Source organism: Plectropomus leopardus, chromosome 16, assembly GCF_008729295.1.
Source record: "Plectropomus leopardus isolate mb chromosome 16, YSFRI_Pleo_2.0, whole genome shotgun sequence".
Lineage (NCBI taxonomy): Eukaryota > Metazoa > Chordata > Actinopteri > Perciformes > Serranidae > Plectropomus > Plectropomus leopardus.
Genome location: NC_056478.1, coordinates 12,949,556 through 12,962,641, shown reverse-complemented (window position 1 = coordinate 12,962,641; position 13,086 = coordinate 12,949,556). Strand labels below are relative to the sequence as shown.

Below are 13,086 nucleotides of genomic sequence, written 5' to 3'. Positions count from 1 at the left end.
CCACTAAGCCTAGACCACCCCATTATGCTGGGAGCACAGAGGGAGAGATCCTCCCCGATGCACAGAACTGTTTTGATGAGAACAATCTCACTGCCCAGTCATGGATTCAGATTTCCCGCTCTTCCGGATGCGAGGCTGGTAAACGGATACCAGGAGGATGATTATGGGCTCAGAGAATATTTCTGTTAAGTGTTTTTAATTTAGAAAAAGAGCTTGCGGAGTAGCATGTCGATAACTGCTTGTTTTTTATTTTGCGGTGCGATTCTACAGGCTGATAAGGATTTTAAGAAATGTGCTCATCAGGTTAACAGATCACAGCTGCCATTTAAATCTCTTCATACCATTTTAATGTGTCACTTTCTTGTGTTTATAGTGACTATATTGCACAAACAACCGTACAGTATGTGCCTAAAAAAAAGATGTGGATGAAAATATTTTTAATAGTAGTGCATAGATTGTAAGAGAGTTCTGATTATAGAAGTTTATTTAGGTCTTATTTGTGACATTTCTTGTTTTGTTTACTTTTGAAACTGCTCTATCCTCCTGCAGATATGATTTCTTTCTTCCACTCAGAACATGCTTTTTTAACCATAACTCATAAATCACTGCTCTGTCAAACCTTGTCTTTTTCTCTATCTGTCGGGTTCCAGTCTTAACTACTGGGTTTCCCTTTTATGTGTCTGTGTCATTCACGTTTCAGCAGTACAGCGTGCAATCTGCCACAGTAGAGATTTAAGTTGTGGAATAAAAGCCACTTCTTTCAAAAAAGGACTCTGGTGCTGCTTGCTTAATTTTTATGTTTTTTCTGTCTGTTTCTTTCTTTCCATGCCACTTAACGCTGTTCACAATCCAGCTGCATAACATTAAGTAAACATTTTGCATTTTTTCTCGCAGTTTCAGGGCTCCATGGTGCTCCCTGTACAAACATCTAAAATCATTTTTTATATATATTGATGTATATTAAAGCTGTAGTTGGTAACTTGGTATCATCCACACAATAGTACATGAAACAGATAGTCTGTGAAAAGATAATGTTTCTCCTCCTTCACATACTGCTTCTAAATGCATTTGCTAGAATCCACTGCATCTGAATAAAAACAACCAGTCAGAGCCAAGAAGTCTTTACTGCAGCTGTCAGTCACATCTCGTGAACTGCAGTTAAACTGTCAAGAAGACTCTGTTACTGCATTACCTGTTTCTTACCTCAAGTATTTTCAGAGAGATATTTTAGTGTACCGTTCAGCCGTAAAATGAGAAAGTTTGCTTGAGCCAGTAGGTGGTGCTTGGTTTAGACTGTTTGCAACATCGCAGCCTGATGACAAACTTTTTCATTTTACAGCAGTAAAGCAAACGCCAAGCACCATCCACCAGTCGGGTTACAAACTTTCTCATTTTACACCTAAACAGTATACTAAAATATGTTTCTGAAAATATGAAGGCCAGAAATTGACAATGCAGTGACATAATTTTGATTTATATTTTATCAGTGCTGCCTAGTTTGAAAGTTTCACTGCAGTTAATGAAGTGATTGTCATCAGTGTCAGCTGCATAAGAGACTCCTCGGCTCTGATTGGTTGTGCTGTGGACTCCTGCAAATGCCATTAGAAGCACTACGAGGAGGCAGAGTAGGATTTTTTTCTGTATGTCTCATCTACCACTCTGTGGATATAGTGGAAGTTTAGGCAAATATGACAAAAAAACTTATTTTTGTGAAAGTTACCAACTGTAGCTTTAGTGAATGTTTCTGAATATTTATAAGTCTAGAGATTTGGCCAAGAATGATTATTTTAATTTAAATAATAGAAGGTAATTTAGAAACATAATGCAGACTATGCCTGTCAAACTTTCTGCTTTTGGGGGAAAAAGACACTGTAGAGCCCTGACTATGCTTTTTTTTAATCAAAAGACCTTCTTTTAACATCAGTTTCCTTTTAACTGGAACTAGTAATTCTTCCTCACATCTTTAAATGACTTCAGAATCTATCAACCTTGACTCATCCTTTTCATATGCATACTTTATATGGTGCCCAGTTACTTAAAGGAGGATAATGATATTCATTTAATTATCCTTACAATGCTAAAGCTATGTTAATATATACATATAAATATAAATAATGACTCACAGGTTTAGGTTTATTTGAAAACAATATGTCTTGTATCTTGAATCAGTCTTAATATTAGTCATATTTATATTATGAACGATGGATTTATTTAATCAATATTTAGATATGCTGTCTAATCATTGTTCCTATTTTCTTTTAGTATATAAAACACATCACAAGAGACAGAAGTTTAATGTATAATTCGCAACTAAATTTTCACTTTTGTTTGTAAGTAGTCACACATTGTCAGCTCATATTGCATCTTCATCGTCATTCTGTTCTGATTTCATGTCAGAAAATCAACACAGTAATTAAAGTAAATATAGTGTCTCTTGGAGCCGTCAAGTAACTTAGTTTACTATAACTCATTTTACTTAATTGGCCATAGCAAACACCAAAAGGATGAACTTTTTTGACATTTCTGGGAACCGTTGAGATATTTTATGACCTCCCATCTATTGAACTTCTTTCTGTCATCCTGCCATTTAAACTCTGGCAAGCCACGCTATGTGGCGCCTATCCATTTCATCCATCCATTTTGCTCTGTAAGCCAGAGGATAGATGGTAAGTTGCTTCAGTCTTGTTGTTCCAAAGTTTCTGAACCCTCCCGTCCAGATACCTTTATTTGGGTTTGCTCAACAACAAATCAGCCAGTCTGGTCATGAGTCAGAAAGCTTATCTTATCCCAGTGGCACTCCACCCCTTCTTTATAAACATGTCTCTGCTTTTTTTGACTGTGGTTTACAGATAAGCCTGAAACAATAAGGATGTAACACTTTTTTTCTCAAATTCCTTGGCTCTGGCAAACTTGTCAGAAACAATTAGCATTTTCCATTGCTACTAACATACATGATTCGACATAAATAAACGAAAGTAGCAGGGCAGCCAAAGCAGCAACATACGGTAATGCTGAGTAATATGCAGTTTGGAGCTGATTTTTGTATTAAAGGAACAGTGTGTAAGATTTAGGGGTATTAGTGACATGTAGTGGTGTGGATTGTTGATTATAACCAGCTGAGATTTCTCCCAGTCAAAACTGTGTTCGTTGTTAAGAAGTTTTAACCAGGAGTCAATTTATCACCAGAGTTCTCTTACTCTCCAAAATAAATCGATTTAAACATTTAAAAACCCCACATAAAGCATTACGTTACAAATCAGTTTCTCCAGTGCTGTTAGGCTTGTTTAAGACAGGGCATTAGCCAAGCACCTGTTAATGTGAACTCAACTGTTTGCTTTTATAACTTAAGATCCAGACATTCAAATCACTGCGTTGCACCTGGGTGAAAGCGTCTACATGTCGTTACTAAAAGAGGATACATTGTTTATTTTGCAGGTAAGAGCAGGAAGGCTTCCCGCTCCAGTCGTTCTTCAGCGGGCCTCCAGTCTCCGGATTACCCCACTCTGCCCATGACTCTTTCAACAGAGGCTCTGCAACAGAACAACAAGAACCAGCGCACAAAGTTCCCCAAAAGCTTCTTCATCAAACCCTCGCTGAAGGGCTTCAACCTGCTGGGGCTGCGCAAAGCCCAGAGACGGTCCCCGATCCCAGCTAGCCGTAGCTGTGAGGATCTGGATGGACCTCCACAGCCCACGGGACCCTGGAAGCGCTCCCACTCTCTGGGGGATCTGCACTGGGAGCAGAACATGGAGCAGAAGGATCTGGGTGTGGAGCTTAAACTCACCAAGGAAGCACCCAAATCAGGCAACAGTAGCCCCGCCAAGGTCTGTAGAGATGACGGCTCAACGCAGAATGGGACTCCAACAGTGAGCCCAAAAGGAAGGGCCGACAGACCACCTGTGCCCTCTCAGCTGCCTCTTCGCCCCACTTGTCCCACACCGCAGTCCCCTGACCCTCCAGAGCTCCTGTCCAGTCCAACTCCAAGTCCCCCTGATTCCAGCGGGGAGAGGGTCATCCGGACTCACCCCAAAAAGCCTCCAGTCCCTCCTCCTGTTCCTGCCAAGAAGTCAAAGGAAAGACTAGCCAACGGCCTGCGTCACCCTCCTCTCTCCCTGCCTTCCTCACCGTCACCCACTCCCTCCCCTACCCACTCCCTCACCCGTTCTCACCCCAGTAGCCCCGTAATCCGCAGCCCCAGCTTTGGCGCCCCAGCTCTGCCTGCCAAGACCCCGAGCACTCCTGCCAGCCCCTGTGCCACCTCATCCGCCTCATCCTTGGGCGAGGAGTCAGGCACTCCACCAGCAGTTCAGCCCCCGTGGTTTTCAGATCTGGGGGGAAAGGTAGCTGTTGCAAGGAAGGTTTCTCATGCAAAGATGAGTCCCGACCTGTTTACCCTCCTGGAACAACGGCTGGAGGCTGAGGGCATCGATCTGACGGAGGAGCCCTACTCTGACAAGGTAAGCAATGTATCACTAATGTAAACATGAAAAATCACCTCACAATTTAGATCACAAATATATTTAACATGAAATTTGAATGTGTTGCTCATTGATAAGTCAACAGATGCACCATTTGTATTCAGTAGATAAAACCATAACCCTTTAAAACCTGAGCGAATTGGCTGGATTTATTTCAGAAACATGGAAAGAAGGCAATGAGTGACAAAGAAATGGCCCAAAAATGAGCAAGAAATTAGTAAAAAGTTACCTAAAAATAAGCAAAAAAAATAATAATTATCAAAGAAAGGAAAAATGACCTAAAGACAGTTCTACAAATAAAACATAAATGTATATTTTTTCATATGTATTTTAATATATCATATGGTTTTCTGGACATTTTTCTGTACTTTATTTTATAACATATAAGAATCCCTCACAACTAGTTCTTAGGTCATTTTCCTTTCCCCTTTTGCAATTTTTATTATATTTTAAATTCTTAGTTTTATTTATTTGTTTATTTAGTTGCAATTTGCAGGACATTTCTTGCCAGGTTGCTCATTGCCTTTCCTCCCCAAGTTTTCAAAACAAATTAAACCAATTTTCTCAGGTTCCAGAGGTTTAAATACATGTGAAAGGTGTCTGAACACAGCACAAGAAAACCAATCCAGATGTTAAAGGGTTAAACACTAAATTTTTACATTAAATACAAAAACTCTCAGTAATTCATCATTCTGACCTTTTTGTATACATGATTTAGGTTTTTGCGCTGATAGATAATTGAAATAAACATACGCACACTGAGGAACAGAGATGAGGTGAGGAATTCTATTAAAAACCCTGTCTTAGCCAGCGCATAACAAAATTATATGAGTCATATTCCCATGCTTAATGTGAAAATGGGGCTCCGGGACACCTCGGGCTATACTTGTCTGGCGTCAGCCTCCTTTAGTTTAGCATTGTAACATGCCTTACTTAACTCAGTCATAATTTGACTTCAGCTTAGATCCAAATTACTCGGTCCAACAACACCAGTGGCTTACTTTAGAACTCATTCAGTTTAAAAATAGAGACTAATAGAGTCTATAGTTTGTGTGTGTAGATGCCTTTTTGTATGCAAGCATTGTAAGTGTGGTTGCGTGGTTGTGCGCGTGTGTGTGTGTGTGTGTGTATTTTCTCACAATAATAAATCTGCTGCCTGGAGCAGAGGGAAAGACTGTGGACTGAGTCTCACTATGATGCGGTTCAGACTGTTAAGTTTATGGGCTGAATCTTACTGAAGGCAGACGGGGTTATAAAACCCTCTGCCATTGCCAGACCCCAGGCTGGGCCTCTTTAACATGGTGGAGCCCCCGACACTGGCAGGAAAACAACAAACACACACAGAGGCATCAAGAGATGAGGTGAGAAGTAGTGCATTAGACCACAGCACAGCTCTGCTGGATTCCTGTTTGTAAGAAGTGGGTTGGCAGGAAACCGAGAGGCTCACTGCGGCAAGAGTAGCAACATGTAGGGTCTGCACATAATTGCAGTCATTAGTGTCAAAGGTCAGGTTAAAAATGTTTTGAAACAGATTCCTCCCATTTGGTAATTAAACTGTGCAACTGCTGTATAGAAAATGGTAAAAAAAAAAATGGCCTAGGTATTGAACATCAGTACTTTTGAGTATTATAATGCTTCATTTTAATCTTTTTAACTACTCCTTTGTAAGATATTTAATACATAGTTTACCTCTAACCCGCAGTTCTATTGATCAAGCTAGATTGTTTTGGTTTGAGTTCCAGTCACTGGAGATGTCTGCCTTCTCTCAAATATACACTACATTATTTGCCTTCGCCACTAATATGTTGTCATACACCACTGGATGGCTTCAGGTTGAAAGCTGCCAGTAACAATGTAATATCTTTATGGAGCAGGTGGAAGGGGCAGGATGGGTCCAACAAACCCTGGACTTTCATCCAGGAACCTGGCATTCGCTTCCACATGAATGTAGAGCCAAACCATGATGTTTTTGTCCTAAACCTAATTAAATGTCTCTGTTGCTTCAACCTGTGCCTCTGCAGCCTAATCCTAACGAGGCATTTAAGTTAACATCCCAACGTTGGTTGCGGCATTTAGACATTTAGATCCATTATATGTATGAGAAGACAGACATTTCTGCGGCTGATATCTCCAACACTCTGCAACTCACACCAAAACAATCTGGATTGATAAATACCATTTCAGGTTGGAGGAAATATATGTACTTTGGGGTGAACTGTTCATGATGCTGTTTGGAATAGTTTATTAAACTGAAAAAAATCTGTTTAGTAAAACATGTTTATATCCCTAAAAATAAGTTATCAAAAAGTATAATAGTGGTAAAAGCACCAAATCTTGGACATCGTATTGGTATTATGAGATTTTAAAAAATATCCAGCCCCGAGGCACTATGAAAGAGAATAAAATGAAATTACTGTACATCTTTAAACATGCTCATGGTTGCCTGCTTTAAGGCATCCGGCCTTTGCTAATCCAGGCCGTGCAAAGGGCAGGTTAATGTGACCTGCTCTTCATCCCTCTCTTCGGAGAGATCAGTTCCTCCATCTACCCACCCCTTTGATCCTCAAAAGATCTCCGGTCCAGTTTGGCCAACCAAAACCAGGCCAGGCTGGAAACCTGCCATCACTCCAGGTGTCTGCACAAAGAGAGAGAGAACAAGAAAACATGTTTCAAAAGATTCAGCAGAGCTTTCAGCCGGGCTTTATTGCTCACACAGTCACTGCACATGAAATTCTCTAAATAATTCTGCTCCTCCCTCCTCTCTTCTAATCATTTCTCTTCCTTTTTATTAGTGCGAAACAAGATTAAATGTAATAGCAGAAACAGACGTACCAAACATGATGTAGCTGTACTATATTGTCAGTGAAAATAGGGATTATACATTTGTGACGTACTGTACAAGAGCCAGAACAAAATACACTGACCTGTGTGTTATTATGGAGTCTTTATTCTTCTGTTTGTCTCTGACTCTCTTTGTGCTCATTACCTCGCCAGAAGATGTTCTTAGAGAAGTCATTTGCTGCCTTTAGTCCATTTTATTCAGTCATGAACAAACAGATCTCTGTCTTCATAATGACTGTAATAAGTCAAAATGCGTCATGTTGTTTCACAGTAGCTACGTCTGACATAACGTGAAAACATAGACGTGTATGTATTTATGTGGTTAAAATGTAATCCTCCTTCAGTAACCATTCATATTCCCTTCTCCTCTCCAGCATGGCCGCTGCGGCATCCCCCAGCCGCTGGTTCAGCGTTATTCTGAGGACTTGGAACAGCCTGTCAAGGACGTGGCCTCCACCTTGGACCAGCTCAGAGTGAAAGAGCTCCGTAAACAACACCGCATGGCTGTAAGGCATTGACAGTGGTTTTTGGGGAACTTCATATCAGTGGGCACTATGTTGGAGCAATTGTTCGGAGTTATAGAGCAATAAAAATGCTTGGTTAGACTTTCCTAGAAAGCAACAATACAGGCTGGAAATTATGCCAGCTGACAGTAATTTCCCTGTACCCAGGAGCTATAGTTATTATGCTTGCTTGAAGCTTTTATAGAAATAAGTGTTTGTCATATTTGCTGAAACTGTCACTATATCTTCAGAGTAGTACACGAGACAGTTAATCTGCTCCTTCTTCTCCTTGTAGTGCTCCTAATGGCATTTGCAAGAATTGGCTGTGCCTGATAAAACAACCAATCAGAGCAGAGGATTATCTAACGGCTGTCAATGATGTCAATCACGATTTTTGAACTACGGTCAAAGTAGTGTCATACCATGCAGTGCTGATTAAATGTGAATCAAAATTGTGATTCTGCATTGCCTATTTTTCAACTCAAATGTTTCAACAACATCTTTTAGTGTTTAACCGTAAAATGTGAAAGATTTTTAGCTAGCCACCATATTGGAAACAGTTGAGTCAAAACCAATCACCGCCCACCAATTGGAGCAAACTTTTTCATTTTACAGCTAAACAGTACACTAAAATATGTTTCTAAAAACACTAAAGGTGAGAAAAAGTCAATGCAGTAACAGAATCGTATTTATTTTTGATCAGCTCTCCCTGTTTGAAGACTTTGACCGCAGGTCATGAGCTGTGATTGACATGATTGAAAGCTGCTTTTGAGAATATTTGGCTCTGGCTGTTTTTGTTTAGCAGTGGTGTATTATTGCAAATGCTATTAGGAGCACTAGGAGGAGCAGAGGAACATTTTTTTCGAAGATCATCTGTCTCATGTGCTACTGTCAGAAAATAGTGACAGTTTCTGCGAATATAAAAAAAAGTTACTTTTACAAAAGTTAAATTAAGTGTGTCTTCATTAGAGTAGATAGTGTAACTAATACCTTTTTTACTCCCATGTGTCACTCAGATTCCCTCTGGAGGTCTGACAGAGATGTGCCGGAAGCCTCTGCCCTCAGGTAACATCAGCACGGTCTCCGACTGGCTCACCTCCATCGGCCTGCCCATGTACGCCGCATCTCTTGCAGCGGCAGGAGTCGACACACTGAATCGTGTGGCCTTGTTAACAGAGAGCAGCTTGTGGGAAGCTGGGGTGCGGGATGAAAGACACGCCCGCCGGCTGGTCAGCGAAGCACGATTGGTTGGTTCGCAGAGAGAGGTGCAGTCCTAACCGTGTCAGTGGAATCGTATAAAATAACAGGTATCAACTCACTGGTCAGCACCATCTCATTTAAACACGGTCAGTAGGCGGCCGAGTGACCACAGCACTACAGTACTTCCTGTCTCGCATGTATCAAAAGACTTGAGCCACCCTGCTCTCTGATTTCCTCTCTTTATCACTCTATTCTCAAATGTTTACGGCTTTGAGGAGTTTCTCCCAACAGCCAAGACGAGATATCAGATGCCTTTTTAAAAAAGAGACTGTTGACTCACTCTGTGGGATGGCTTTCACTCTGAAGACACCCCTCAAAGTCTTAAAACAAAGACTTGGATCTGCCTTGAAGGAAGATAGCACACTCTTTTGTAGGATGGATGTTTTTTAAATACAGAAAGGACGGTTTACTTCCTGCATATTTCATAAGAGCTTAATTTTAATCCTTTGCGGCAAGGCGACATTATCTGAGGGTCTTTTACGGAAGTAGCTCGGCCAAAGTGATTCACTCCTCATTCAGCGTTTCATTCCCACTAATAGGTTCATAATGGCAGAATTCACTTAATATCTGGACTTTTAATCAACTAAACACACCAAACTATGAGTAACTGGTGGTTTTGAGATGGCTTATTTTGTATCATGATTCTGTATTATAACATAATCTTAATTTTAAAATGATTTATATGTTAAAACTTGTGTTTGCCTTTTGAATGTTGCAGCCTTATTTTGAGGCCAGCTCTCAGTCATTTCTAAGCTGAAACAGCTGACATCACACCTTTATATTTCATATTATACCTTATTTCACTGCATATTGTGGATGCATGCCCAGCGCCGATATGAATATAAGTCTTACAGAAAGCTGTTCTACTTCAGTAATCACAATCAGCTTTCACAGTAACAATACATTCCCCATGCATCCAAGCACACTTTAAGTTGCCTTACCATTACAAATGAATAGCTTCATCGTATGTATAGTATAGGCTATACCAGGCTGAACTGTGCTAAAGGTGCGAGCCTCTTTGTTCTGAATGTGTCTGAGAAATAATTGAGATTTTATACACACTCAACCACATCATTTCAGCCGCACGCATGGACTTGGACCACAAAACATGCCTCTGATGGACTGCGGTTTCTATAGATGATGAAAACCACAAACCCACAGGCACAACACAGACGTCGTCCCGTGTTTGACATCCCCTGTTCAACAGATTCACTGTACATGCTCCATGCAAAGGGTTGTGGGACAAGAGAGGGAGGAGAAAATTGTTCCAAAGACACAGCTGACATCTGGGCTGTCATATCTGGAATTTATTGGACTGTCTACACTTTGGTTACAGTGTCGAGGAATTTGATTTACAGCTGGATAATAAGCTGTTTGGGGCTTTTTAAAAACATTATACTGTATGCTGTAATCAGTGCCGGTCTGAAATTCTTAATTGGACTTTTCTCAAACACACTGAGGATGGATCAAAGACTGTATATAAAGATGGACGACGCTTCCCCACTTTACCCCCAGGGTACAAAAAAGAAGACAACACTGTGTTTATCTTTCTGTGTCCCCTCTTTTAGTTTGGAGGTTTTTGCATGTGAGTGGATACAGTGCAGGCAGAGCTCTCCACCAAATCTTTTTTTCCTCAGCTGCGGTTTATGACTTGCAGGGTTGATCTGTCAATCCATTTAGAGCTGATCAGATTAGATTCATGGCTAAGAGAAGCAGCTGCTGCGAGTGAATGCAAACTTGTATGACCCAGCAGAATGAACAGTCAAGTTACATCTCAATGTGTCCGATGCTCTGCTGCTCCATCAATGCCCAGAGTGCGTACTGCAATCCGAGAGGTGTGATGCAAAACCAAACGGTATATATATTTCACCAGCGCTCTAAATGAATGGTCCAGCTGTAAAAATAGAAAACTTATCTGTGGCAGCAGATGATTTAAACCTGGCAGTCCACCACAGATAAATAAATGAATGGGAAACCCTGACAAAATATTTCAGATAAAGGGGCTGCCATCTTGCACTGCTGATGTCATTTTGACCCTGAGTCTGCACAGTTGATGATGATCTCTGCGGTATCCAGATTCCCATACAATCATGAGCAGTGCCATTGAAAGCGAGCAAACCCATTGGCGCACACGGCTGTCAGTCATGATGTCAAAGCCCCTTTTTATAGCATCAGCTAACTCAATAAAACTAAACTTAAAAGAAAAACAAACACTTGAACAAACAAAAGGATGAGGAGGACTACCTAACATTAAATTTGTATGATGTGTACTTTGAGTCCATGTCCCATCCAGTAACATGGAGGGGGCGGGGTTTTTGATTTAACCTGCAGACAGCCAACCAGGCGGTGATCAAGATGTTATGGTTTCATTTCGAGGGAGCTGTTATGATGTCCATCATTATATACAGTCTAAATTGGTGTTAAGATGGTAAAAGTTATATCAGGTGAAAAGTTGACCTCCAAGGTCAGCAAACACTATGACACTAAATCTTGTAAATCAGGGAAATACAGCATCGGGTCATCTTGTTACAAATATTTTAGTCTGAAAACACAACAGAAAACAACCGGAAACTCATTGCTCTTTCATTTGTGCACTCTGCATGAATTGGAGCTAACATTTGTGTTTTTCTCTCTTATTTGTAACAGTAAAGTTTTATCTTTAATTCTCAGAACTGAACTGAATATTCCATGGAGTTCATGTTTAAAAATTTGACCAAGTGTTATTACTAAAATTATAGGATTTTTTTGGAGTGGGCACTTAATAAGTTGATGTTTGATGCCTTTTTTCCTCTTCAATCAAAAGTGGTGCTCTGAGAAAGCGAGGGTGGGGGTCATTATTTAAAAAAAACTAAAAGACCCAAGAAGTGTTTTGTAAAGAATGAAAATACTGACACTGTAAATGCACTTTAGAGGGTAAATCTAGCTGTTTTATAGGCGGAATTGGCTACATTTTGTTCACAGGTCCATAAATGGACATTCGTTGTCAGGTATCGTAAAGGGTTTCAGTGGGTTATGCTGGTATTTTATTTTAGTTTTGAGTTCCCAATGCCAAGTTTGATAACCATTCACGGGTTCCAGTTACTCACTTCCAGTTTCTTTTTTGCAGTCGTATAAAAAATAAATTCTTAATTACATATATGAAATGCTTAGCAGAAGTTGCACATTCTGTATATGTAATTGATATTTAAATAACTTATTTTTGCTTTTTTTCATATCAACTGTAATTAGCTGTACTATATGAATAGCAATACCTTCCTGCATAATGCATATTGCTTTAGCCAGTGAGGAACTACAGTATGTATTGTAAAATATGTGTACAAATTATTTTATTTGGTTTTCATCTACCTAATGATTGTCCATACAGATTTGCTTGTGTATTGAAACAACAAAAGTAATGTCCATAACTATTTGTCATTCTGAAATATAATAAAAACTGTTTCTTGCCATACACTTGCATTCTGATTCTCACAATACACACACACATGCACAAACACACCCTCAGTAATGGAAAGACATGGGCATGGCCTACTGGCTCTTTTCATCAACGTGGTTAACCATGACAGTGGACATTGGCCTGCTGATAACTTTCCTAATAACATTTAATTAAATTAAAATTGAAAAAGTGTGGATGGGCAACAAAAGGGATAATAACACCAGACTACCGGACTGGAGTTGATTAAAACCTGTCTGTCAAACATGTTATTATTTTATTCTTAGATGTTAGAATAAGCAAAGAAGCTATTATTAATTTTTTAGGGTTTGGTCGAATGGAAAAAATAGGAGACAATTTTGTGACTTTTTTGCCATGTGTGCACTCCAGTATCTCTGAATTACAACTTGTGTACTTATGATTCCTTCGGAAGTCGGAAGTCGGAAATTTCCAACGGATAATCACTGGTTTGCCATTTATGATGTATGCTTCCTCCATTGGTGCTGCAATTGGTGTTTTACATCAGACAACTTTTGATTGGGGTAGATGGATTTGCCCTGAGTTTACAAGTACG

General features: G+C 40.0%; 1 protein-coding gene across 5 annotated transcripts in view; it reads left to right on the top strand.

Moving 5' to 3' along the window:
• sash1a (SAM and SH3 domain containing 1a) overlaps nucleotides 1-12,522 on the top strand; it is a 224,302-nt gene extending 211,780 nt beyond the window's left edge. For all 5 annotated transcript variants that reach the window (XM_042504114.1, XM_042504112.1, XM_042504117.1 and 2 more), the window contains 3 exons: nucleotides 3,436-4,457; nucleotides 7,694-7,825; nucleotides 8,839-12,522. In XM_042504114.1, the coding sequence (XP_042360048.1) occupies nucleotides 3,436-4,457; nucleotides 7,694-7,825; nucleotides 8,839-9,099 (1,415 nt within the window). In that variant the 3' untranslated portion in view covers nucleotides 9,100-12,522. The remainder of the gene's footprint in view (nucleotides 1-3,435; nucleotides 4,458-7,693; nucleotides 7,826-8,838) is intronic.
• The last annotated feature ends 564 nt before the right edge of the window (nucleotides 12,523-13,086 follow it).